The sequence below is a fragment of the Gorilla gorilla genome, chromosome 13 (genome assembly GCF_029281585.2).
Source record: "Gorilla gorilla gorilla isolate KB3781 chromosome 13, NHGRI_mGorGor1-v2.1_pri, whole genome shotgun sequence".
Lineage (NCBI taxonomy): Eukaryota > Metazoa > Chordata > Mammalia > Primates > Hominidae > Gorilla > Gorilla gorilla.
This window is the reverse complement of record NC_073237.2, coordinates 87272182-87299830: the sequence shown is the minus strand read 5'-3', so window position 1 is coordinate 87299830 and position 27649 is coordinate 87272182. Positions and strand designations below refer to the sequence as shown.

General features: G+C 45.5%; 1 protein-coding gene across 4 annotated transcripts in view; it reads right to left on the bottom strand.

The window, feature by feature from the left end:
• SYK (spleen associated tyrosine kinase) overlaps positions 1–27649 on the bottom strand; it is a 94180-nt gene that overhangs the window by 45111 nt on the left and 21420 nt on the right. For 2 of the 4 annotated variants that reach the window (XM_055351492.2, XM_055351498.2), the window contains exons 1-3: positions 6940–7026; positions 6189–6646; positions 4911–5071 (exon numbers count right to left, since the gene is read on the bottom strand). In XM_055351492.2, coding sequence (XP_055207467.1) covers positions 4911–5071; positions 6189–6605 — 578 coding nt within the window. In that variant the 5' untranslated portion in view covers positions 6606–6646; positions 6940–7026. Of the gene's footprint in view, positions 1–4910; positions 5072–6188; positions 6647–6939; positions 7027–27649 lie in introns of those variants that run through there. The other 2 variants (XM_031014775.3, XM_031014774.3) reach the window with 1 other exon arrangement.

Sequence of the window (27649 nt, the reverse complement as noted above, 5' to 3'; positions counted from 1 at the left end):
CTGTGAAATAATAATAATAATAATATATATATTTTTTGAGATGGAGTCTTGCTCTGTTGCCCAGGCTGGAGTGCAGTGGCACGATCTTGGCTCACTGCAACCTCCGCCTCCCGGGTTCAAGAGATTCTCCTGCCTCAGCCTCCCAAGTAGCTGGGACTACAGGCACGCGCCACTACGCTCAGCTAATTTTTATACTGTTAGTAGAGATGGGGTTTCACCATGTTGGCCAGGATGGTCTCGATCTCTAGACCTTGTGATTGCCCGCCTCAGCCTCCCAAAGTGCTGGGATTACAGGCATGAGCCACCATGCCTGGCCGAAATAATTACTCTTTATTTAAGTCTGTCACTTCATAAAAGCAAAAGCCTAGTGTGAATTCTTTTATGGCCAGTGACTCTCACTCTATCTATTCATAGCCACAGAGGTGAAATAAACACACGTACTGCAGACTGAAGAAGAGAAGGGAAGGACAAGGGGGACCTGCCTGGTTTTCTCACCTGCAGAAGAATGACTCACCTGCAGAGGTCATGGTACACCTGTGATGCAGGGATGGAAAGAGTTTGCATGGAGGACCTGACCTTCAGTGTATGTTACTGATGTATCCAAGTGTGGTCCAGGCCACTGCAGGAGGGGGGTGAAGCTGCTTCGTTCGGTGCCAAGCACCGTGCAACAGGTCTTCGGTTTATGATACTCTATAACCCTCAATGACTCTAAGAGTCAGAGATGACATTAAAGCCATTTTACAGACAAAGAAATGAAGGAAACAGACCACTGAGTAACTTGCTCAAGGTCCCATAGCTGGTGATAAGGTGGAGCCAGCATTTGAGGCCAGACAACCCGAATGGTATGTTGTTAACAGGCCACACTGCCTCCTATCCAGAGAAAGTGAATCTTACAAACCACAGAGTGCGCAGTGTCATGTTTTTATATTTCTATATCTATTGCTGTGTCCCTGCATCTGTCCATCAGTAATGATTTAAGAGGAGGTAGAAAGAGGTGCAAGAATCCCCATGCCCTCCCCAACATAGACAGGTGTGGAGCTGCCCCCATACAGAACTACAGTGGTATTACTACATGTCAGGAAGTGGAAAGCAAAAACAAGCTGGGAGATGGAGAATGGATCCAAACAATTCATTGATTTAGGTGACAAGCATTCATTGAAAACCCCCTAAGGGCCAGCCCACAGGCCTGTACAGGACCCAGGTAAAAGCATGGTGGGTGGGGTGGACAGGAGATCAGAGCGGAGACAAACTGACTGATGCTCAGGCATGAGAAAGTGAAGGCCCTGAAATCACGATAAAAAAATCAACACATTTGGTTTGCAAGTATATGAACAGGCACAACTCCCCACAGCAAACCGATGATGCGGCAGCCAGGCAGAACCCACCGAATGTCAGCTGGCCCTGGCCGTTTGCTTCCTAAAGACAGCCCCCCCAACTCGCCCAAAGCAGGGTCCTCCCAGTGGCGTGAGTGATCTGCAACCTGGCCCTCAACTTCACCCTTCTCCACTCACTCTGTGCCAGTGACACTGGCCTCTGTGGGTGCCCTGCTCCCCAGGCACGCTCCTGCCACAGGGCATTCAAATTTGCCATTCCCTGGGTGGGGATGGTTCCTAGCTGCCTTCAGGCCTCTTCTCAATGGCCTCCCTCACAGCAAGGTCCATCCTCCCCACGCAGCAGAAACAAGCCCCAGCATCCAGACCCCAGTATGCTCTATGCCCTTACTTAAATGCAGTTCTTTCCTATTGTTCAGTGTCCTTTCTCCCACTGAAATGCAGGGCCCATGAGGGCAGGTGCTTGCTGATTCACTTCTCCCTTCCCAAAGTCCAGAATGGTGCCTGGCACTTAGTGCTTCATGCAACTACAGACTCCAGTAATGTTGGTCCATGGATGGATTAGCTGACATGATGATTGGAAAGTAGATATGAGCACATTCGTTAGGAGAATCTGAATGAAGGCCCGAGAAGAACAGTGGGAAAAAAACAGCAGCTGGCTCAGTGAGGACATCCAGCCGTGACTGGAATCTAGTTCTGACTCCAAAGACCTTGTGCTGTGGCTATTCGTTGCAAATAACGTACATTTTATAAAACTATCTGCAAGTAGGGCAGATTTGGATGATTCAAAACCAGGTCTGGGACTTCCTGCAACGTTGGCCTGACCCAACAGGGGAATATAGGACAGACTCCCACAGTGAATCAGGGCTGACGCACTCACACCGAGAGGGCAGCCATAAGATCTGGTGATGGTTTACAAGAGTTCCCTAGAGCCTTTTAGCTCTATTTCCCATGAAAGAAACACACAAAGAAACACTTCTAAAGATGAAAGAATCTGGACCAACGTCTAGGCAACCTGGACTTGGGAGACGTATTCAGAGATGCAGACCCTGCCCCGTGCTGGAAGCATGGTAGACTTGGACTGTATCCAGTACACTGGCAAACTCTCCCTGCTCTCCACAAGCATACACAACCATATTCAAACACTCACAGTATAACACGCCCACTACACTGCAACAAGGAAGGTTTACACACCCAGCAACAGCCAAGAACCCCAGCCAGGTTCTGTAGGAGATGAAAGGTTGTCAAGAGGTGAAATTGCCAGGTGGCAAACCCCTCCAAGGTGTTTCCTCACACTTTCTCTGTTAAAAACACCGTAAGATACCCTGACAAGGAGACTTTCCTGGTGCTCATGATGGAGAAAGAGCACTGAAGAGAGAAGAAAAGCTACATCAGTGATGACCACATGTGCTGTGCGGTGTACATGGTGTGTATTTTCATCGAATCCTCAAGACAGTCACAGACCCAGAGGAGCAGAGCCTGGGGAAACTTTCCCTTAGTCTAAGGTTCTACAACCATCATGGGAACATGGGTTTTGAAGCTGGGTCTTGCTGCCCAGGCTTAGCTCTGCTCTTCCCTCTCACTAATACCCTGCCTGATGCCAGGCCTGGGCATGGGGTGCTATGCACCATCAGTCCACAGGTGAGCCCTGCAGGTGTGGAGGGAGCACGGGAAGGTGTGGGACTGAGCTGTGGACAACACAAGGGAGAAAGCCTTGGAAGCTATTAGCTGGGAGGTTGGCAATTATGGGGTGATAACTGGGCAACTGCAATATAAAGTGGAATAAGAACCCAGGAGAAGAGGACAACTAAGGAGAGGGTGCTCGATGAAAACACAGAAGCCCAGGCCCCTCTCTCACAGGCCCATGCCTGGTTAGCTCTGACACCAGCTGAATAGGAAGCACGGCAAGTTTGAGACTCTCTTGTATAAACCATAAGCCTCAGTGTCAGGGACATGTGCTGTGAGGACACATGAGATGTCAGTCTGTACAGGGCAGATAGGGAACAAGGCATGTTCATCAAACAAGAGCTGCACCTCCCAGCCTTCTGCATGGGGTTTGTACACGTCTCCCAGAAAGGAAGGAGAGAGCAAAAGTCATGGCCATGAAGGATGCAACTGCTGTTTTCGGGAATAGACAACTCTGAAAAAAGAAACGGCTTCGTGGCCAAAGAGGCTATGAGCAGGCTTCTTAACCAGCAGAAGTTGGCCAGCCTCGTCATGTGGATTATGCTATTTTGGGTTGACTTCACATGCCAAGATGCTATGTGCATGGTCCCATGACATTCATGTTGGAAATTATTGCTGAGATGGTAAGAGGCCGAACCTCAGCAAAAATAGCCATAGGTGCCTCCACTGAGGGGCAATGTCTTCCCTCCCCACAGCATTCTGCTGCTGGCTGGGGCTGCATCCCACTAAAGACCATCACTCTAGGCACTGCCGCATGGCAACCTGGGCCACTCTTCCTTCTTCTTCTTTTTTTTTTTTTTTAAGAGTATTGTGGTCAATTTCTTTTCTTTTCTTTTTTTCTTTTTTTGAGACAGGGCCTCACTATGTTGCCCAGGCTGGTCTCAAACTAGCCTCAAACCATAGTGAGATCATAGTGAGGATGAAGCGATCCTCCTGCCAGGAGTAGCTGGGACTACAGGTGCGTGCCACTGCACTCAGCTAAGATGATTTTTAAAATACAAGGTATGACAGTGAAGTCTGAGGAAATTCCTTTGAATAGATGGATGTGCAGAGAAAATGCTTCTAAACGAAGTCGGCTGGGGATTCACCAATTGCCAAACCATGAGGCTGCATCGCTGTTTCTGGTTACGTTTCCAAGGTAAGCATCTCTGTAGGGACACTGAGAGGTGACCAGGGGATCATTTCCCCCAGGGACAACTGCCCCACTGAGCCATCTTGACCAGATCCCCTCGAGGGAACAAGGTTGACACCTCCCAAAGACAGTTCTTTACCTTCTCTGGACAACTGACTGACCACATTGGCCTGTATCTCAGAACCTTCTACAATTTAGATTTACACTGAACCACTGAGGATAGCAAACAGAACCCAGGATTCAGACAGACCCTCTAATGACTGTGGGCCTAAGGCTGAAGCCTTCAAACCTGCACTCACCACTCACGGATGCTACTCCCAGGAACTTTTCCTTAACATCTTTCCTGTTGGCATCTTGTTTCATGTAAAATAGAAGTAAAGTCTGAGATCAAGGGGGTAGTTTGAGTAAAAAAACTGCAGTATTTTAATTTTAGTTGGAAACCACAGAATGTGCTATGCAACCTATAATTTGCCATTAAAAGGAGAGTATGGGTCTGAATCACATTTTCTTTAAATATTACTTCCCTCGGTGCCCAAAAAGAGTGTTCATTTTAGAGTTAGACTGGGCAAAATAAACACTGGGTCACAAGTGATAGCTTTGGTTAGAAATGTCTTTAGAACAGGCCAGCATGCATGTTGTCAAATGACAATGCATGGCCTCTTCCCAGGGTCATGTGAGGCCAGTCACAAGGAAGCTGAATTATTCCCAATTGTCCACACAGGCCTGGTGGCAGGAGGTGAGGGGGAAGGCACGATACTCACAGGAATTTTCCATTTGTCTTTGATCCTATCAGGACAATTTGCTCAGATTCTTCCCGAGAGATTTTTCCATGGAACCAAGGCATTTTTTCATGGGCTGTGGTAGCGATCAGCTTCTCCAGCTGAGGCTTCTGACTGATGATGGCCTGCTCCAGAGCCTGACCCTGCCACATGGAGAGCAAAGCAGAGTAAACCATACCGAGGAAAAATGAAAATGATGCAGAAGGCATTTCCAATCTATCTCGAGTCCTGGCATGGTAAAACAGGATCAAAGCTTATTCACTCATTCATTCAGTAAATAAAACCAGAAAGACCTTTACACATTACTTAAGTACTTTCAAGTGTATAAATAAAAAGAATATGGCCGGGCACGGTGGCTCACGCTTATAATCCCAGTATTTTGGGAGGCCAAGGAGGATGGTTCACTTGAGGTCAGGAGTTCGAGACCAGCCTGGCCAGCATGGTGAAACCCCATCTCTACTAAAAATACAAAAATTAGCCAGGTGTGGTGGCACATGCCTGTAATCCCAGCTACTTGGGAGACTGAGGCAGGAGAATCGCTTGAACCTTGGAGCCAGAGGTTGCACTGACCTGAGATCATGCCACTGCACTCCAGCCTGGGTGACAGAGCAAGACTCTGTCTCAAAAAATAAAAAATAAAAAAATAAACACACATATCCTTTGCTGTGGCAATCCCAACCCTTTCAAAGTTTATCCTGCAGACGTTGCATACAAGCGTAGTATATGATAGGTCTAGAGTAATGTTGTTAGCAGCGTTTATTCATAAACAGCAAATGTGTCCATCAATAGGTACTAGTCAAATAAATTATGGTGCATAGCAGGTGATACCAGATAGCCAAAGAACGCGTGATGCAACTATATGAGTGTTGACACAGAAAGTTCTGCAAGAGATATCAGGAAGCCATAAAATCAAGTGCCTATCAGTGTGTATGGTAGGACCTTGTCAGATAAACAGAAACCAATCAACACCTATCAATGCCTCTCTGAAAAGGCCCTCCATGCACTGGGTAACGGTGGTTCCCTGCGGTGGAGAAACCCACACTGCTGGCACAAAGGGACCCACCCTCTCAGCTGTGGCTGTGAAAGAGGAAAGGCTCTTATTAGAGAGGGGCATTTTTTGGCCAAAATTGATGCTTAAGGAGATGGTTGTGTTATTTGGGCACACAGGGCACATAGGCACACGTGTTGCATGTAGCCAGGAAGTCTGTGTGGGGCCACAGGGCCCCCTGGGCCCAGGAAGCAGGACCAGCTGTGGCCCACCTGCAGGTTCCATGTCTGCTTCACATATTCCCTGATGAGGTTTTCCTTCAAATCCTCAAAGGGCCCAGTCTTGGGCTGCACCCCTTGGGGCCGGTTGAAGGGCTTCTTGAGGAGGCAGACCAGGCCATCAGACTCCTGGGAGTGGTACTGGCAGAGGTCGGCGGGGCTGGCATGGGTCCTGCCACCGGCGATGGCGTAGGTGCCATTCAGCTCCCGCTCGATGGTGTAGTGGTGTGCCTTCCTCCCGTGGGCCACGGACAGGGCGAAGCCGCCCAAGTAGTTGCGGCTCTGGCGCAGCAAATAAAGCCCATCACTCATGCCCCCCTGGACCAGGTAATCTTCTGCCTCCTCCCGGGTGATGTTGCCGAAAAAGAAGGGCAGGTGGTTGGCGCTGTCAGCCATGCCGCTGCTGGCCATGCTTCAGGGGCCGGAGGGCACACACCTGTGCAGGTGTCCACCTGGGCAAGACAGAGACAGAGAACTTTGGTGAGGACCCCACGTGGCAGGGAACGTTTGCTAAAACCACTCAAACCCTTTCAAAGTGGAGACAAACCCTTCCATCTCTGAACAAAGGCACTTCCCTCTTTGGCCCTCCCAACACACAGTTGTCTTTTTGTTCACATCATCATTACAGTTTTCAGCATGCCTTCTAACTAAGCTAAAATCAAAGCATTTGATGGAAGTGGCCAAATTAAATAATTCTTTTTTGGGGGGAGTGGGGAAAGACAAAGAATTCTAAAAATAAACATACCACAAAGAGAAGCAAACAGAAGGGCTATTGCAAAACAGGACTCTTGGGCTGACCCTCAGGGTCCCAGCAGCATACAGGAGGCAGAATCTACATGAGAACAAACCAATTGCTCCTCCTGAGTCCAGACAATGTTAGAGAAGCCTTGCTCCTCATCACAGTGATATTACCAAGGAGGACGCTACCACCACCTCACCCACCTGAGCTGCGAGACACTGCCTCGAGCAGTCAGTCACACGCTGGTGCTGAGCCCCAGAGGTGAAGTGAGGCCACGTTGAGGGCCCACACGGAACTGTGACTTGTGGTCCCCATAAGGCCTTCCCACCTCCAGCCCGGGGCTATGACAGCAACAAGCCATTGCCTGAGACATGAAGAGTGACACCCTCCCGGCTCCCGAGGCCTGGGGCCCATAGGCTGTCTTCTCCCCGCTTCTCCAGACCACTTCCTGGGCAACGCCACTTCCCATCTGCAGGGCCCGTGTTAAAGAGATAGTGCCGGTTCCCAGCCCACGAGGACATCTGACACAGGAGAGACACTGCTTGCAGTAAATAAATACATTTCAGAAGCAAAATGAAAGGCGGCCAATGCATATTTAACATGGAGAGTATTCCCTCTCAATCATGGTTGTAAACTAGAAGGATACATATTGCCAGCCCCAAAAGTATCCAAGGAGGCACATTTTAACCAAAAGAGGCTGGTCGTGAATGGAAAATTATCTAGATGACTCCATCCATTTATCCAGGGAGCAAAGTGCATGTCCCTCATGGTACACACACACACACACACACACACACACACACACACACACTCTCCATACCACATGCACACTACATGCACGCCACACACACTATGAACACATGCCACACCTACACTACACACACACCATGTACTACATGCACACTATGCACATCACACACACCAAACACACAAACTACACACACACCACACACACGAAACACACTACACACATCACATGCTACACTACATACATGCTACACACACAAAACAGACATGAAACACACCACTGCATGCACACTACACACATCACACACACTACCCCACACACATACACATACACACAAACTACATACACACCACACACATGAAACACACCACACACACCACATTCTACATTACATACACACAAAACACACATGAAACACACCACATGACTACATGCGCACTACACACATCACATACGGTACACCACACACCACACACATCACATACACTGCACCACACACACACACTCCATGCCACATGGACACTACATGCATGCCACACACACTACGAACACATGCCACAGCTGCACTACACACACACCATGCACTACACGCACACTATGCACATCACACACACATCACACACACAAACTACATACAAGCACACAACACACTACAAACAACACACACTGCACACACAACACAAATTACATACATACCACATACAACACACTACACACACTACACACACCATGTACTACATGGACACTACACACATCACACACACCAACTACATGTACACCACACACACAACACACTACACATATCACACACTGCACACACAACACACAAAAACTACATACACTCCACATACAACACACTACACACACCACACACACTACACACACCATGTACTACACGGACACTACACACATCACACACACCACAAACTACATACACACTACACACACAACACACTACACACATAACACACTGCACACACAACACACAAACTACATACACACCACATAAAACACACAACACACATAACACACTACATACACCATGTACTACACACATCACATACACCAGACACACAAAATACATACACACCACACACAGTACACACTACACACATCACACATACTACACACATATCACACACAAACTACATACACACCACACACACCATACTATACACAACACATGCTACACTACATACACGCTACACACACAAAACACACACGAAACACACCACACAACTACATGCACACTACACACATCACACACACTACACCACACACATACACCCCCCATACTACATGCACACTACATGCATGCCACACATATGGACACATACCACACATGCACTACACGCACACCACACACACACAAACTACATACACACTACACACACAACACACTACACACAACACGCACACACTGCACACATACAAACTACATACACACTACACACACAACACATTACACACATCTTACACACACTGCACACATGTCATACACAAACTACATACACACTGCACACATACTACACACAGTATACACAAACTACATACACAGTACACACACAACACACTACATGCAGCACACAAACTACATACACATTACACACATAACACAGTACACACCCACACACACTGCAAACACACCACACACACAAACTACATACACATGACACACAACACACTACATGCAACACACACACTACACACTACACATAAAAACACACACAAACCACACCACATCACTACATGCACACTACACACATCACACACACTGCACACACCACACACAAACTACATACATGCCACACATACACCATAGTACACACAACTAACACTACACTACATACACACTACACACACAAAACACACACATGAAGCACACCACACCACAGATCCTGCACCACGATGATGTGAAGCGGCTTCTTCTCAACATGCACTATCCTACAAGGGGCTATAAAATGTAAGAGCGTCAGCCTGACACAGGCAACAGAGTTTTCCCCAGACGGTGTCTATCCTCAAGTCAGTACTCCTGGGTGAGCCCCTAATGAGGCATGGGTTTTATTATAATTTGAGGGTATTAATCATCATTTCCTGGCTTGCCTCTCACAGCAGTTGACTATCAATGACTTTTCTTTGTCCAACAAGTTTCTAAAAATTCATCTCTTAGCAAGGTGTTTTTGTTTTTTAAAGTATATCTACATTTACTTTTGAGTCTAAGAATGCTGTTAACAGAAAGACATCTCTGGAAACACAGTGTGCTGATGAGTCTCTTGGAAGAAATACTTCTCTATGGACTGCTTTCCCCTTTCTACAGTTTTTTTTTTTTTTTAGTAGAGACGGGGTTTCACCGCATTAGCCAGGATGGTCGCGATCTCCTGACCTCATGATCTGCCTGCCTTGGCCGGGCGCGGTGGCTCACGCCTGCAATCTACAATGCTTTTGTTGCAGGCCAGCCACTGCCCCCAGCCTGCCTTTCCCCCACTCCACCCTTTTCCTGCAGTGGGTCTTCTCGGGCCTGCAACCTCATTTCCATCGTTTCCCCTGCAGCCCAGTACGTCTCATACTTCCATGTGGCCTGGGGGCTCTGACACACCCAGGGCCTGAGACGCTGCTGCTCCTGCAATCCTGGTGATGCGGATGCTGGGTTCTGATGCCACCTGAGACCAGGTTCTCCATCTTCTCTGCCTTCCCTGCCCAGGCAGTGCCCCAGCCAGGAACCCAGGAGTCCTCCGCAGGCCTTGCATTCTCTAAGGTTCGTTTTCCAAGCGCCCTTGGTGCATGTTCCTTACTGCCCATATCCATGACCACTGTTTGGCGTAACCCTGTCCTTTCCACTGCTGCCCTTCACTCCTCACCTTCTGCCCTCCTGTTTCCTGACGCCTCCCTCTCCAGCTGCCCGGTCCTCCCTCAAAGCACACATCATCCCTCCCTGCCTATTCCAACATGCCCAGTCCACAGACCACACTGGACTGCACCGGGATGCTGTGGCTTTCCCTTCTTGTTCTCACCACGTGTGCTTTCTGCTGAGGCGTGCAGCTCTTCCTCCCAGCCATCTCAGTCATCCTTGCAGACCCAGCTCAAATACCCCTGTCGCTGTGTACCTGGCCCCGATGCTTGTGTCCCCTCTGCAGGGCCCAGGTTACTTTTTATGTAGTTGCAGAACAGCAAACTGCACCATCAGCTCAAACTGAGACAGTAACTTTGTAGGAACAAAATTTTAAATAAAATGAGAGCAAATACTTTTTAATTCATATAAATCTTAACATAGCTACTATTTTAAAAATTCATTGGCTTGTCACTAATCATTACATCGGTGCTGGCACTTGGGCATGAATCCCATATTGAAGTGAATGGAAAGGAAGTGAGACAGGCTGTGGTCGGGTCTTGGGGGCATCTGCAGACCCGGAGCAACCTCCAGGCACACGCCAGGGACACTCTGTGTGGCTTTGATGGTGCATTGCAGATATGTTCCCAAGCAGGTGGCAGAAGAATGTGCTGCACTCAGTGTCAGCACCGATGTGGCTGATGGCTGTTTTCTGGCCATGTGACTTCCTGTGCTGGAGTTGACCTAGGTGTGTTGGTGGTGATGGTTTGGGCAGAATCACTGGTTCACTGCAAGGACAGCTTATGGCACATTTTTGGGCTACTTAATTGGGGGAATAAACAATGTCCATGGTGTTCCTGTGCATACCTTCTCAGGACTGGCACCCACTGGCACCCACCCGGGGCCTTGTCCTGGTCTCCAACCTCCTCTCAGGCCACCTTGGCAGGAAATGGCCATCTCCATTCCAGACACTGCTCACGGTGGCCCAGGCTGCTGTTTTCAGCTCCACTTTTCAGATATCAGCTCTCAGTCAGTATGGCAAATCCAGAGAGTCTCACTTTTCACCCAGCATAGTCTTGGCCACGGCTGTGGCATCTCTGCCACCCCCACCAACTGAGACAGGGACGGAGCCCGCGACTTTCCCCTGCAGGCATTCCTCCTGCACACACAGACTCAGTCCTTCCCGCCTGATGCTTTTGCCAACTCACAATGCTTAACTCTGACTACAGGAACAGCCCATGGCTCAAATTCTCTTTAGCATTCCCAGGGATCATTTTCTTCTAAATAGTGTTTAGAACTTGCTCCCTATTTTTTCTTAATTCAACATTCCCAGTTATTTTTTTTCCATGTGTGACACTACTTCATTCCAAAGCACAAAACTGAGAAACAAACCAGGCCACTTAGCTCCTCCTTAACCCCACCTGTACCCCTCAGCCTGCTGGGTCTGGCACCTCAGTGAACACCTGGGCAGGTAGCGGTTCAGCAAGGAGGGTTTTCAGGTGTCTGGTGAGCTCCTGAAAACACTGCAAATCCCTTGCTCTTTTGAGACCTTTTTTGTGACACAAGTTAAATGTGCACTTAGTTGTAGAAAAATGTTTTTTGACATGAAATAATCTTTTGTAATGTCCTGGGCCGCATACCTCCCTTCCCTGCCTAATTTTTCTCTGCAGCACATCTCCATAAGGCAGCAGCCCTTTAAATCATGATTCACTGTTGAATTTGAGTATTGTCTTAAATTCACCAGAGGGCCAGCTCTGGGAGGTGAGAATAGGATGACCTTGTTCACTGCCATATCACCATGCCTGGAACAGCTCCTAGTGCAGAATAAGTCATCAAAAATATTTGTTGGTTAATGGGTATTTATTTCTCTCCACTGAGCTCCTGACCTGCATGTCTGCTTATCTGACATCCCCCCTTGGATGTGTAACAGGCAAGTTGACCTCCACATACTCCAGATGAGGCTTTTGACTCCTCCTGCCACTCCCTCAGCAAATCTCTTCCTCCCTCAGTCTCTCCTAATTGAGGAAATGACACTGAGCACCACAGTTGCTGAGGATGAGACCCTGGCTGCTTTCAGGAGTCTTGCCTCTCACCAAGTCAGAAAGGAATGTGCTTTCTACCAGAAGCATTGGCCACTCACACTGATGCAGGGAAGCCATGAGCTTGTGCAGGAGCTGAGCTCCATCTGATGCAGTCACAGGGATGGAGAATCTTGAAGCAGGTTAGATGAGCTGGTCTCCAGGTCCTCTGAGTAGCTTTTCTTTAAAATATATTCCCAAGCCATCATGTCTCCCCATAGCTCCTGAGGCTGCCCTCGTGGAAGCCACCACCATCTCTCAGGTATTGGAAGTCTCACCTGGTCCTTCCTTTCCTTACTGACAATTCCCTACCCTGAAGGTGGAGTGAGGCTCACAAGGAACCTCTCCATCCACATCACATCGCAAATCTTCATCGCTCCTCCACAAGGCTTTCCTTGACCAGGCCCGAGACCTGCAACCTCACCTTGCTCACTATCTCCACCACACTGTGCTTCTGCCTCCAGGTTGAGGCCTCTCCTGCCTCCTGCTTGGCTTCCTCCTTCTCAGGCCTTTACTCAGAGAGTTGCATCATGATGATCCAGTCTCAGGTGCTGCTTCGGCCTACATCGGCCACCCCCGCACATAGCTAACTTCTCAAAAGCATCTATTACCTTTGTAGCATCAACACAAACCTGCCCTTTCCCTAAAATGTGAGCTCCAAAGGTCTGGAGATTTCACTGCCTTGCTCAGGCTTCAGGGTTTAACCAGAGGCTGGCAAAATCCTGCTCGATGGAAACATGTTGCTCTTTGCTTTTTAGGATTTCCACAGTGAATATACAACTGACCCTTGAACAATGTGGGGATGCTGACCACCCACCATGTAGTAAAAATTCATGTATAACTTTTGACTCCCCCAAAACTTAACTAATAGTCTACTGTTGACCAGAAGGCTTACCTATAACATAAATAACTGATTAACACATATTTTGCATGTTATATGTATCATATACTATATTCTTATAGTGAGGTAAGCTAGAGAAAAAAATGTCATCAAGAAAATCATAAGGAATAGAATATATGTTTACAATACTGTACTGTATTTATCAATACCATAAATTTATTGTCATCTGTTTACAAGATGACTCATCCATCTGAAATGGCAGGCAACCACGGCTGCAGTCCTCCATCTACAATCCTCATCAAGCAATTCAGCTTTTTCTTATAATGTCATGACTTCTTGGGAGCACTTCCAGCCTCACTGTGACCCTTCATATGGGACCTATGGTGTTATTCAGGTTGTACGGTATTGCACTAAACATTATGAAAAATACTTGAGAACTGCAAGAGATCACTTATTAAAGATCACTTTTTACTGCAACATGCAATTTACTGGAGAGATGAACTGCTCACACAGAGATGATGAGCATCACACAGTGATTTAGGCAGGTACTTGCAACTCTCGAGCTCATCACAATAGCAACAGGAAGTGGCTATGAAATTATTACAGCAGTACAGTGTGTACTGCAGTTAATTTTATGCAATTATGATTTAATACTGCATCTTTATATTTATTTACATTTTCCTTGACTGTGAATGGCATATAAGTATTTATGTGTAAGTTTGGATAAATTTTAATTTTAATAATAGATTTGTATATATTTTATGGTAGTAAATGAAAAAATAGACTACATATATTTTGTGCATTCAATATACACTTAACTTTTTCTTAACTTTTTTTTTTTTTTTTTGAGATGAAGTCTCGCTCTGTTGCCCAGGCTGGAGTGCAGTGGAACAATCTCGGCTCACTGCAAGCTCTGCCTCCCCAGTTCACGCCGTTCTCCTGCCTCAGCCTCCCGAGTAGCTGGGATTACAGGTGCCCGCCACCACACCTGGCTAATTTTTGTATGTTTAGTAGAGACGGGGTTTCACCTTGTTAGCCAGGATGATCTCAATCTCCTGACCTCGTGATCTGCCCTCCTCAGCCTCCCAAAGTGCTGGGATTACAGGCGTGAGCCACAGCGCCCAGCCAACATTTTTTATATTTCTGGGCTATGGAGTTCATCTGCAAGTTTTTAAAATTGTCAAAAACCTTCAAAACTTTTTTCCAATATTTTTGTCGAAAAAAAAATCTGCATATAAGTGAACCCACATGGTTCAAACCTGTAACGTTCAAGGGTCAAAATTGTATGCTGCTTTTGTAATAAAAATGCTAAACATGCAATTGCTGTGTGTCCAGATGGAGGCTAACAGGGCCAGAATCAGAGAACCCTGGCAACTAATCTGTGAGATGCTCCAGCCCCGTGGCTGCTTCAGATGGAGCTTGGTTCCTACATAAGCTCCTGGCCTCTTAAGGGAAGGGAACTCACTCCAATGTGTGCCGATGCTTCTGTTGGAAAACACTTTCTTATCTGATTCCCCATCTCTCCTTCCCCATCTCTCCTCCTCCATTTCCCGTCTTCCAACTGTGCACGGGACAAAGAGAACACAGCCAGTTCTACTTCCCCAAAACAACCTGCAAATGCTTGCTCTTGGCAGCCACTCCAAGTCAATGCATTCTTCCTGCCTTGACATTATTTCAAGACCTCTCACTCATTTTGTCCAAACAATTTCACATCACCCAAGCCCCTCTTAAAAGTGCACCGGCCCCAATGACGCTGCCAAGATTTCCTGGGCCCGTGTCCAGCTGTCCATGAATGCAGCTATGGGTGGCCCCATCCATCCAACATCTCTGCTGGGCTTCTGGAGAATGAACAGCTTCCCTTTTCAAAAGCATGTGGTCAAAATACATCCCCCACACTCAATTTACAAATTAAGATGGTTGCCTTCACCCTGTTCCCCCTCCTTATGATGGTCCCGCCCATTTCCATCTGGCACCATTCATCACATTAGCTCGGGGTTACTCAACCTTGGCACTCTTGACATTTGGGCTGGATCCTTCTCTGTTTTGTGTGTAGGGTCGGGGGCTGTCTCATCTAGTACAGACTATTGAGCAGCATCCCTGGCCTCTCCCCACTAGATGCCAGTAGCACCCCATTCCCCAATCATGACAGCCAAACATCGTCTCCAGATATTGCCAAGTGTTCCCTAAGGGTAACTTACCCCTGACTGGAAACCACTGTGTCAGCTGTTGTGGACACAAATCTGATGTGCCCCTTTTATTGCTCTAGCCCAGGGGTGTCCGATCTTTTGGCTTCCCTGGGCCACACTGATAAAAGAAGGATTGTCTTGGGCCACATATAAAATATACTAATACTAACGATAGCTGATGAACTACAGAAAAGAAGGGAAAGAAATCTCATAATGTTCTAAGAAAGCTTACAAATTTTAGTTGGGCCACATTCATAGCTATCCCGGACCACATGTGGCCTATGGGTCATGGGTTGGATAAGCTTGTTCTAGCCTTTTTACCAATAAATTAGATGAACAAATATTCCCCTATTTAATTTGTTAACATCATTGCCAATGAACAAAAGACAAGGCTGGAAAGGAATGGAACCCCGTGGAAGTGGTTCCACTGGGCCAGAGAGCAGGAAACCCAGGGATACAGAGGTGAGAATCAGGAAGGCTGGCGACCCGGCCCAGCTTTGTGTGACCTGGGCACCATAGCAACAGAGTTCTTCACTGGTGAAAGGGGATGACAGTATACCAAAGCCACTGTAACTAATTTCAGTCATGAGTGGGGAGTGTGGAGGGGTGCCCAGGGCAACTGGACCCTCTCAAGTGGGAACTTTGAATAGAAGAGGGAAGGATAAGTCATGGTGAGATGAAGAAAAGAGAAAAGCCTGGGCAGCCAGACCCACACTTCATAAGAAGGCATGCGTGTGTGTGCATGTGTGTGCACACATGTGTGTGCATGAGGCTGGGAGACAGACAGACATGCCCACCCCCACCTGAGGATGGTGGAAAGTCAGTGAGGGCTTGGACTGAACCAAAGACAATGCTTCCTTACCTCAAAATCCTCCCTAGTACCAGTCAGGCTTCACCTTGCACGTGATACACCATGAGGAGTCAAATCTAGAACGGAGTCAGATTTATTCTACAGGCTTTGATTCTTTCTGCCCCACACCAAAGAAGCCCTGCCAGCCACCCTCCTGGAGCCTGCAGAAATGGATGAGCCCATCATATCCCACTAGCATCCTCATGTCTTCCATGTGTTTTATTTAAATTATACTGTATCCTTTTGCACTTACTGGCATGTTTCAATCTTCTCTTCCAACTAGACTTCCATAGTCCATTTCCCCTATGCCAGGACTAAGGCTGACTATACAACCTTTGCCCTTTAAAATGCATTTAGTTGGGAAACTATCATTTGTGTAGTTCTACCTTATCGGGCAGCAACTTTATAGATGAAGAGCAATAGATTCATGCTTGCCACCATAAGTACAATGTTTCAGATACCCTTTCAGCTAATTAAGAAATGATGTTTCTAGGGCAGTCTGACTGGAAGATTAGGCACAGATGCTTACACCTGAGCAAGCAGCTGAACAAGCTGTCCAGAGCCCATTCTTCTGGCAGAGGAAAATTTCATCCCCTACAGAGGAACAGCCAGCATGAATGCCAACATGATGAAGGGGGGCTGAGCTCTATAGGCCCACCTGACACTAACACTCCCAGCTCCCTGTCCCACCTTAGAGTTTTAGTTCTGTTTTTTTGTCTATATTCCCCACTGCCACTAGAATAGACACTCCATTAGTGTAAGTACGTTTACCATTTTGTTCCCTACTGCCTAGAACAGAGGCTACTTTAAGTATGGGTCTTCAGTCTTCAAATTTTGTTTGAGAGTTAAAATGTATACATGGCAGGCAGCCTCCAAGATGGTGCCCAGTGATCCTCACTTCCTGGTACTCCCATCCCTTGCACACAGAGTGGCTGACTGCAGAGTGACAATGTTGGGTCTCTGAAGCTAGCTCATGAAAGCCCTTAACACTTTTCCTCAGCTTTTGGATTGCTCACTCTGGGGAAACCAGATGCCTCATTGGAAAGATGCTCAAGTAGCTCTTTGGGGAGGCTCATGTGGTAAGGAACTGAGGCCTCTAGCCAATAGCCAGCACTAAGTGACCAGCCGTATGAGCAGCCACCTTGGAATAGTATCCTCCAGCCTCTATCAAGCCTTCAGATGAGACTGTATCCCTGGCCCACACCTGACTACAACCCTACAGAGGGCCTGAGCCTACCCAGCTATCTCAAATGCTTGGCCCACAGAAATTATGAGCAATAATAAGTAATTATTGTTGTTTTAAACCACTAAGTTCAGAGTGATCTGTTATGTCGCGACAGATAACTGATATAGTATGTGCAATGGAGTTGGGCGAGAGAAGCAACAGTGCTTAATGGATATTTAAGTAAATAAATATTTGAATGAATTGTTGACAAAAAAGGCTGGTGAGTGTATGAGCTAGGTTCTAGGAGCTGGGCTCTGGCAGAATCAGAAGAAGACTTTCCGGTATTGAAGAGGTACATGGAGCTAAAATAGAGGTTAGGAAGGAAGGAGCTGAGCCCAGTGTGTGCTCCTGGAAGCTGCCTGCCTCACCCTGGCTTGTTTCATGTCCACGTTTACCTGTAGAAAATGGTTAGAGGACTAGCTGCCCAAACCCTGCAAGGGCCACATTATCTGAGCCTGGCACTTAGAGATTATGGGAACCAGGATCAAAGGCAGAGGCCAAAGTTCTGATTAATTTATTATCACTAGTAACATTTTAACTAATAAATCTTCATAGTGTCATTTCTTCCTTTTCTTTCTCCTCTCTCCATTTCATCAATATCATACTTCTGGTTCTGTTCTCTTTCCATCTTAGGCATGAAACAAAATACAGTTGCTTCTTGTTATTCACAATAGTTATGCTCTATAAAATCACCATGAAAGCTGAATTTGCAGATCCTGAACAGTTGCTCCTAGGGAAATATGGTGTTAGGTTTTTGTGATCCTCTGGTTACAACATTTTTGTCAATCAATCAATACAGAACCTTGTTTTATGTGTATTTCTATTTAAAGATGTTTATTTCATATATATTGTTGATTCATTAACCTTGAACTCATGGTCAACAGCACAATAACTCATGCCTGAAAGTAGCTTCCCTAACACACGTATTTTCTCTGTAAAGCACATCAGAACCTTCTTGCACTTAGAGACACCAGACAGTATGTACTTTAGCATTGTGTTTGGGGCCATTTTCAAATAGCAAAATCACCCCAAAAAAGCACAAAAATGCAAAAACTATGGACTAAATGGGCCAAGAAAAAAGAAAATTTGTTTATAAGAGCTAAAACAAGAAAGCAGAGTGTCACCTTGCGCGACCTCAACATATGTGTTGGGTGACTTAAATTTTTCACTGCTTTGTGCACGTCACAAATGACTGCAAAAGTGCTGTGAGTATTGATTTTGGGGTTGCAAACAGATTTAAATGAATAGATGAATGCGGAGATATGGAATCCATGAATCATGAGGACTGATAATAAGTAATTTCCCTTCCGTCTCCCCAACCTTCCCTGAAAAGACACAACCTCATCCATAAAGATATATAAATTTACCTTGGATGTTTTGGGAAAATAGTTATCTCTATGTAAGACTGTGTTCTTAAATATATTACTCCTATCTCATAAATCTGTGTTCATTTCAGGATTTTCTAGCTTGGCATTGAACCAGAAGAGGTAGCCTATGTCTCTGTATCCCTTTTTATTAACCCATCTGTCCTAGTTATCAAGCGGCTTCAGCCCTGAGATTCCAGGCTTCTGCTTTTCTTGAGACCCACTGAAGCATGGCTCCTGCAGGTGCTGCCTCCTCCCCTCCAGCCCCCTCAACTTCCTGTAGTGCACATTTCCAGCAGTCCTTAGCGATTGAAGGTGTCTCATTTTCACATCCCTGGGCCATGAGAGCCCTCCTATCATACAGAGACAGTGGGGGGAAATAAGTGGTTCTCTGGGAAAAGATCACCTGCAAACAATTGCTGCCAAATCCATACCATTTAAGGGAACAAAAATCAGCATAGTGCAGAAAGATATCCAGGCTTATCACGCTCAAACCACACAGCCCCCTCAATGCAAAGCAGCCCTGTTAAGATGCGCCTAGGAATTTCCTCTGCAGCTTGAAGCTGAGAAAATTGTCAAGACTTGGGTGAAAGGAAACTTCATCTGTGGGTTAATTTTCATAAGAAAGAGGAGGCCGGGTGCGGTGGCTCACGCCTGTAATCCCAGCACTTTGGGAGGCTGAGGCGGGTGGATCACAAGGTCAGGAGATCGAGACCATCCTGGCTAACAGGGTGAAACCCCGTCTCTACTAAAAATACAAAAAATTAGCCAGGCGTGGTGGTGGGCACCTGTAGTCCCAGCTACTTGGGAGGCTGAGGCAGGAGAATGGCGTGAACCTGGGAGGCGGAGCTTGCAGTGAGCAGAAATCATGCCACTGCACTCCAGCCTGGGCGACACAGCGAGACTCCATCTCAAAAAAAAAAAAAGAATGAGTCCAACCAGAGGGAGAATTGATCTTGCTGGTTTGGTCAGGGACTGGCTGATTAATTACAGAGAAATGACCAAGGAAGAGGGGATGTGATGGGACCACCCCACCCAGCACCAGGCTCTGCAAACAAGCATGTTTGACTCATCTACAAAGGGCTGGGGGCACTGCCTTGTGTGGCAGAATCCCACTGTGCAAAAGAAAACATGTGGACACAGACCTGTGGCCTCAACACTGAGGAACAGAACCCCAGCTGCAGGGCCTGAGTTGGCCTTGCATCCACTCCACTGGCTTCGTCAATAGGTATCACTTGCCCTCCATGGCGCCATCCTGAGGCCTGCCTGTGCATCACACTGCACAGGGTGCCTGGTCTCCAAGGCACAGCCTTACATTGTGCACATTCTGCTGAGCGGTTGACTCTCCCATATTTGCAGGCATACATGGGGGACTTCTTAGTATATAGAGATACACAATTCAGAAACACAAAGTGAAGCTAAGGATGGTAGCATGAGGCATGATTTTTACTAATGTTTAGAAATAGAGGGATATTGAAATACTTGAAAACATTATCCAAACCTTCAACACCAAATTTTCTTGCTGTGCCTTCAGAACTTAAAAGATTGAAAGTGCATCAAGTAAAGGCTGATCTATCTCAACCAACACATAGACATTCTCAAGCTCTGCAAAAGACACTCAGAAATCTCTTCTCTATGCCCACCTTGCCATAATTAACACAGAAAACAGATATTACGCTTTGGTGTTAACATTATGTTAATATAAATGTTAACTGTGTAGTTATAAATAAACAACCAGCCCATCTGGTGCATTTAATTTACAATCTAACTGATTGATTCACTCAATATGCTTGTTGAGCATCTATCACGTGCAAGTCACTATGTCAGGCACCATGTGAGAGAAAAATGAACCTCCTGCCTCCCTGACAACAGGTAGGCAGAAATGGCTCACGAAAGTAAGAGAATAAGGATCTGGTCCGAGAGTTCCACTTTCATCCTGGGGACTGTGTGATTTCCAGGTTCTCTGCTATCCTCACGTCTTCTTGCCTCTAAGTGGGACTGGCCAAAGCCACCTGCAGATTCTAGTTCTTGGCAGGACTCTGGCTCATGAAAGCTCACATGTCCGGTTCTTCCTGAGTGTGGTCTTCAGGGCACCCCACCCTCAGGCTCCCTTCTGGAAAGCAGGGTTCTGGGCCCACCTCAGACCCAGCAAATAGGGCATACGGACAAGAAGGGTAAATTTTAAACAGCTTCCTAGGTGATTTTTTTTTTTTTTTGAGATGGAGTCTTACTCTGTCACCCTGGCTGGAGTGCAATGGCACGATCTCCACTCACTGCAACGTCTGCCTCCTGGGTTCAAGCAATTCTCCTGCCTCAGCCTCCCGAGTAGCTGGGACTACAGCGCACACCACCACACCCAGCTAATTTTTTGTATTTTTAGTAGAGACAGGGTTTCACTATGTTGGCCAGGCTGGTGTCAAACTCCTGACCTCATGATCCGCCCACCTCGGCATCCCAAAGTGTTGGGATTACAGGTGTGAGCCTCTGCGCCTGGCCTGCTTCCCAGGTGATTTTTAAGCACTCTAATTTCTGAGAACTTCTGCTATAATCTAATATTGCCCTATTCAAGTGCTACAGTGTGACAGGGAGGCAAGTTGACCGCGTTCAGTGTGAGCGAAAGCAAGTTGCCACTTGCCACGGGTGGGGAAGGGAGCCAGGGAGGACAGTCAAGTCACCGTGCTGTGCTGGTGACCGGGCCAGGCTGCAGGCTCAACCTGGGAGACATCTCTGCAGTTCTTCTCCACCAGGAAGAAGTACATGCCTCATCACACAGGTGTGCTCAGAGAAGGGGGAAGGGATGCACATGCAACGCACACACAATTGGTAATTAAAAAGAGAGCTAGCTTTTGTAAATAATTAACAGAACACTGGGTTGCAACCAAAGTTGCCACTTAGCAATGTCCCTTGCATGCTCTTTTGAGCAGAAGAGGACAGGGTGGGGTTGCAGCCAGCAGTGTGGGGCGCATATTGACCCTGAGTGGGGCCAAGGACGTCTCCCCAGTGAACTGCACCATCTACCATGTCCCAGGGCCACCTCATCACTCACTCTTCTCTGGGGAAAAATACAAACAACCAATAAGATGCTAGAAAAAAGAACTCACGTTGAATATGCCTGATAGATCTTACTATATTGTTTTTATCTAGGCAAACCACGTATGGATGATGAGAAGGGCAGCACAGTTGCAGGCTTTCCTTGATCCTGCCCTGGTACCCATCCCAAGATCCTTTCCTACTCAGCTGTGAAGGCCTGGGTGGGGCAGGGTGCGGGGGGTGAGGCCACAGCGGACTGCAATGACAACAGCCGGCAGACCTAACATCTCTTGTCTGTGCCTTAGTGCCTTGCTGAAGTTTCCCGCTTTCAGGCTCTATTTTACTTTTCTATCACTACCTTATGAGCATAATCTTTATGGGGATCCTGCAGCTGCTAGAGAAACCAAAACACCTGACTTAAGCAAAAAGGACACAGTAAATGTGGATTAAGAAATATCTAGAGTTTTACTGAATGTCTATTAAAAAAAATCGCTAGCATTCTTTTTCCTAGCCAGTTAAAAAGTAATTGCGGGTGACTCAGGACTGCAAGATATTACAGGAGCTTATGATGGTCTCCTGAGATTTTATAATTGTCTTTCATAAACCTGAGACATAAATATACCCAATGCTTAAAGCAAAGTGGCATAAGTTATAGGAAGGAGAGAAGGATGCTTTAGCTGCATCATAAATGCAGGCAAGACAAGATGGCAAACCGCTAAACCTTCCAGCTCAAGATGGACATGTGCTCAGTGGAAGAATGTTAGCGGCAGAGGAGAGGAAACGCAGACGCAGGCATGAAACCTAAGTATCCCTCCTACAGACACCCACAGATGCGCAGAGCCTGAGGTTAGGGTTTCTAAATATGCTTGATTCCCACAAATTTGACCTACCTCCCTTTCCTGGATTCAAACGCAGATCTGGAATCCCAGGCGCTGGGCAGTATAGAATGTGGGAACGGAAGAAGCACACAAATCTGAGAGGAGTATCTTAAAAGGAAAACAGCTGAAACAGAGAGAAAGCACAAGACAGGCATCAACAAGCCAGAGTGCTTCCTGCTGCTGGACGATGTCTGTAATTAGGGAAGTGGGCTTTTCCTCAAAGTGTCAGCATGCAAAACAAACCAGAAAGCAGAAGTGTGAGATCCCCAGCAGCATGGGGCCTCTTTTAATTGCGCATTCAAAATGAAGTAATGCTCTGAGACATGGATCCCTCCAGAACACACACCAGTTGAGGAGGGAGTCAGTGGACAGGGCTGTGCCATTTAGTGCTTAGCCAGCCTGGAAATGCCCTTTCCCAAGTGTTTTTACCAAAATGAACTTGGTCTTGAATTGCTGGAATGGGTATAGCAACGTTTTCCTGATTGTTTTATGTTTTTTTAAAAAGTCCTACATCATAACATGTATCAAATTCAACCAGAAGATTGAACCAAATAGGAAGAGCATCCTTGAAAAGATCTTAATGGAGACCTCAAGATGCTAATTGCCAGCCAGGAGACTGAAAAAGTCAAGCAGAGATGGTCTTAATGGCGGAAAGGCCAATGTGTAGGGCAGAGGAAAGAAGGGTGCCAGCTCTCTCTGTCCCTATTCCCAGGCCTCCCGGTCAGACAGCTGCTCATGGTGCTAGCAACAGATGCAACTTTACAGAGCACCTCTGACCAGCTCCCTCAGGGTACTTTTCAAGCATCTACTAACATTCCCTTACTCTGTGAAGCAAGCAGTTTTTTAATTTCCCACTGCAGTCTGAGACATCCTTCACACTCAAGAAGGGCCAGAAGCTCAGCCAGGGCCCACTCCACAAAAGGCCGTGAAACATCCCTGGAAACGCAAGATAAAAAGGAACCCTCTCCAGAGCTGTAGAAGCTGGAAGGAGTCATGTTGATGAGTTTACTGGGGTGGGGTTAGGAGCCTTGCGAGGGAAGTGTTCAGAAACGCAACAGTAGGCAATCTGCACCTGCACCCCAAACTTGTGAAAATGACAGCTTCATGAAAAACAAGTTCTCATTTTATAGAAGATAAACTTCAGCCACAGAAGAGGTTGGCTGTACATCTTTAGTGCTGGCCAGAATGGCCATGATGATGAAGGTGATGAGGATAATGCAAAACAGCTATTCCATGAGTACTTGACTCAAAGGTTATCAGCTGATGTGCACAACATCCCTAACGGTAGATACTATTGTTATTCTCAATTCACAGACCTGGTCATCGAGCCTCAGGAGGGTCAACTGGCTTGCTGAAGAACACACAGTATGTGGTGGAGCCAATATTTGAAGCCTGCCTCTTCTCTTAGCTACCATCTTCAGGTGGCAGTGAAAAGGCCCTCATAGTCAACCCATCCAAATGTAAGCTTGGGGCTTTCCTGCCTAACTTGGAGCTCCTTCTTGTTCCCTGGAGCTGGGTTCTCAATGTGCGTCTCTGGACCAGCAATGTCAGCATCACCAGGAAACATGGAGGATATGAAAATTCTTAGGGTTCCACCCTGACCTGCCAAATCAGAAACTCTGGGGTGAAGCTCTAGGTTTTGTATTTTAAAAGCTCAAGTTTGAGAACCTTGGCCCAAGAGCTCCATCCATTTATGAAGATAAAAATCCAAGCTCTCTTAGATCATTCCCTTCTCTACACTGCTTAAAGTCAACCCCTTGCCAATCCCTCCCATCTCACCTCTCAGCCTCCCACACATGCCTACTTGTCTCCAAAACCACATAACACCCTTTCCCTCCACATCTCTTTTGAGTAGCTCTGGCTGTCAATGCCCCCACCTTGCTCCCTTCCCACATGTTCTAAGCTGTGGCCCTTTTCTCTGCTAAAAATCCTCCACTATCCAGGCTACCCTTTGAGCTCAGGATAAACATGTCCCTGTCCCCACAGTCAAAACCAACATGCTTTCCTTTGTACCACTGACCACTGTTTTGACTTAATTTACCTTTACTTTCTAGCATGTGAATTTTTGATGAATGTCTGTTTGTCCCATAAGGGCAGAAATTGTATCTGTTTCTAGTAAGACTTGAAATTGAGTAGTGTGAGTCCTCCAACTTTGTCCTTTTTAGTGGGTATTGTGTTGGGTATTCTAGATCTTTTACCTTCCCAAGTAAAGTTTAGAATCATTTCATCATTAGCTACAAAACAGCTTGCTGGGATTTTGATTGGGATTGGGTTGAATCTACAGATCAAGCTTGGCAGAATGAACATTTTAACAACATTGAGTCTTCCAATGTACGAACATGGACTACTTTTCCATTTATTTACATTTTCTTTGATTCTTCCATCATTATTTTGTAGTTTTCTGCATACAGATCCTGTACATATTTTGTTAGATTTATACGTAAGTATTTTTTTGTGTTTTTTTTTTGTCTTTTTGGTGCTATTATACATGGTAATTATTCTTATTTCAAAATTCAATAGTTTACTACTGGTATATAGGAAAGCCACCGACTTTTGTATATCGATCTAGCATCCTGTAGACTCACTTATTGGTTATTAGAGTTGTTTTATGGATTCTTTGAAGTTCTCCATATGGACATGCATATTATCTGTGAATAAAGATGTCTTATTTCTTCTTTTCTGATCTGTATAAGTTTTGTTTTGTTTTCTTGCACTAGCTAGGGCTCCCAGTAGGATGTTGAAGAGAGTGGTAAGAGAGGACAGTCTTACCTTGTTTTCAATATCAGAGGGACAGTGTTCAGTCTCTCACCATTAAGTATGATGTTACCTGTAGGTTTTTTTTTTAATGCTCTTTATCAAGTTACAAAAGTTTTCCTCTATTCCTAGTTTAAGATTTTTTTTTTGACATGAAAGAGTGTTTTGATTTTGTCAAATGCCCTTTCTGCCTCCATTAACATGGTCATATGATTTTTCTTCTCTAGCCCATTGATGTGATGGATCACATTAATTTATTTTCAAATGTTGAAACTGTTTTGCATACCTGGAATAAATTCCACTTGGCTGTGGTACATAGCTCTTTTCATACATTGTTGGGTTTGATTTTCTAACATTTTGTTGAGGGTTTTTGTATATATAAGTAATATTGCTTTGTTTTCTTGTAATGCCTTAACTGGTTTTGGTATTACGTGAAATCTGAACTCATAAAATGAATTAGAAACTGTTTCCTCCATTTCTATTTTCTGGAAGAGATTATGGAAAACTGGTATTCTTTCTTTCTTAAGTTTTTGACAGAATTCACTAGTGGACCCATCTGGGCCTGATGATTTCTGTTTTAAAGGTTATATTAATTTAAATTTTAAAGATATAGGGCTATTCAGGCTACCTATTTCTTCTGTAAGTTTTAGTAGTTTGTGTCACTCAAGCATTAGTTTATTTCACCTAAGTTACCACATTTGTGAGTACAGAGTTGTTCATGATCTTCCTTTATCATCTTTTTATATCCATTAGATCAACAGTTATGACTTTCCTTCATTTCTGATATTGGTAAATTGCATCTTCTACATTTTTTTTCTTTTTTTTTTCTTGGTTAAAGGTTTATCAATTTGGTTGATGATTTCAAAGAACCCACATTGGTTTTATTGACTTTTCTCTACTGTTTTCCTGTTTTTAATTTCAATGATTTCTGCTTTAATTTTAATTATTTCTTTTCTTTTGCTTGGTTTAGGCCTAATTTGCTCTTCTTTCTGTAGTTTCTTAAAAGTAGAATCACAAGTAATTTTCTTTATATATTTTTTACCTAATGTGTGCACTTAGTGCTATAAATTTCTCTGTAAGCACTGCTTTTGCTACATTCCAAAATTTTTGATAAATTATATTTTTATTTTTATGCACTTCAAAATATTTTTTTAAATTTTGGAGACTTCTTCTTGGAAACATAGGTTATATAGAAGTCTGTTGTTTGATTTCCAAATATTTGGGAAATTTCCCAAAACCTCCACCTTTTTGTTGTTGATATCTAGTTTAATTATACTGTGTTCTGAGAACATAATTGGTATGACGTTTATTCTTTCAAATGTGTTAACATGTTTTCCAAGAATGTGCTCTATCTTGGTGAATATTCCAAGGGAGCTTGAGAAGAATGTGTATTTTTCTGTTGTTGAATGGAATATTTTATAAATGTCAATTAGATCAAGTTGAGTGACAGTACTGCTCAGGTCATTTTTATCCTATCTATTTGGTCTATCAACTTTTGTAAGAAAGAGATTAAAATCTCTAACTATAAGACAGGATTTGTCTACTTCTCCTTTCAGTCTTACCAGTGTTTGTCTTGCATATTTTGATGCTCTGTTGTTACGCACATACACATTTAGGATTGTTATGTCTTCTTGGATATTCGACCCCTTTACCATTCTGTAACAATTTCCTTGAAGCGCTGACCCCTGTTGACTATGAGTTTTTCGTCCTTTAAGTGATAAAGTGATGAGGGTGCTGGAACTTGAGGAATTCCCTTGGGAATTCCCAGCTGAGACAAGGCTCTCGCAAAGTGTTTTCCCTTGGAGAGTAACCATTGTCATGGAGAAAGCCTAGGGGTATTTTACAGTTATCACTCTTCCCTCCCATGCCAGGGCCGCGAGGAGCTCTTTCTCAGATCTTCACCATAAGAACCTAGTGAGGCTTGTATTAATCATG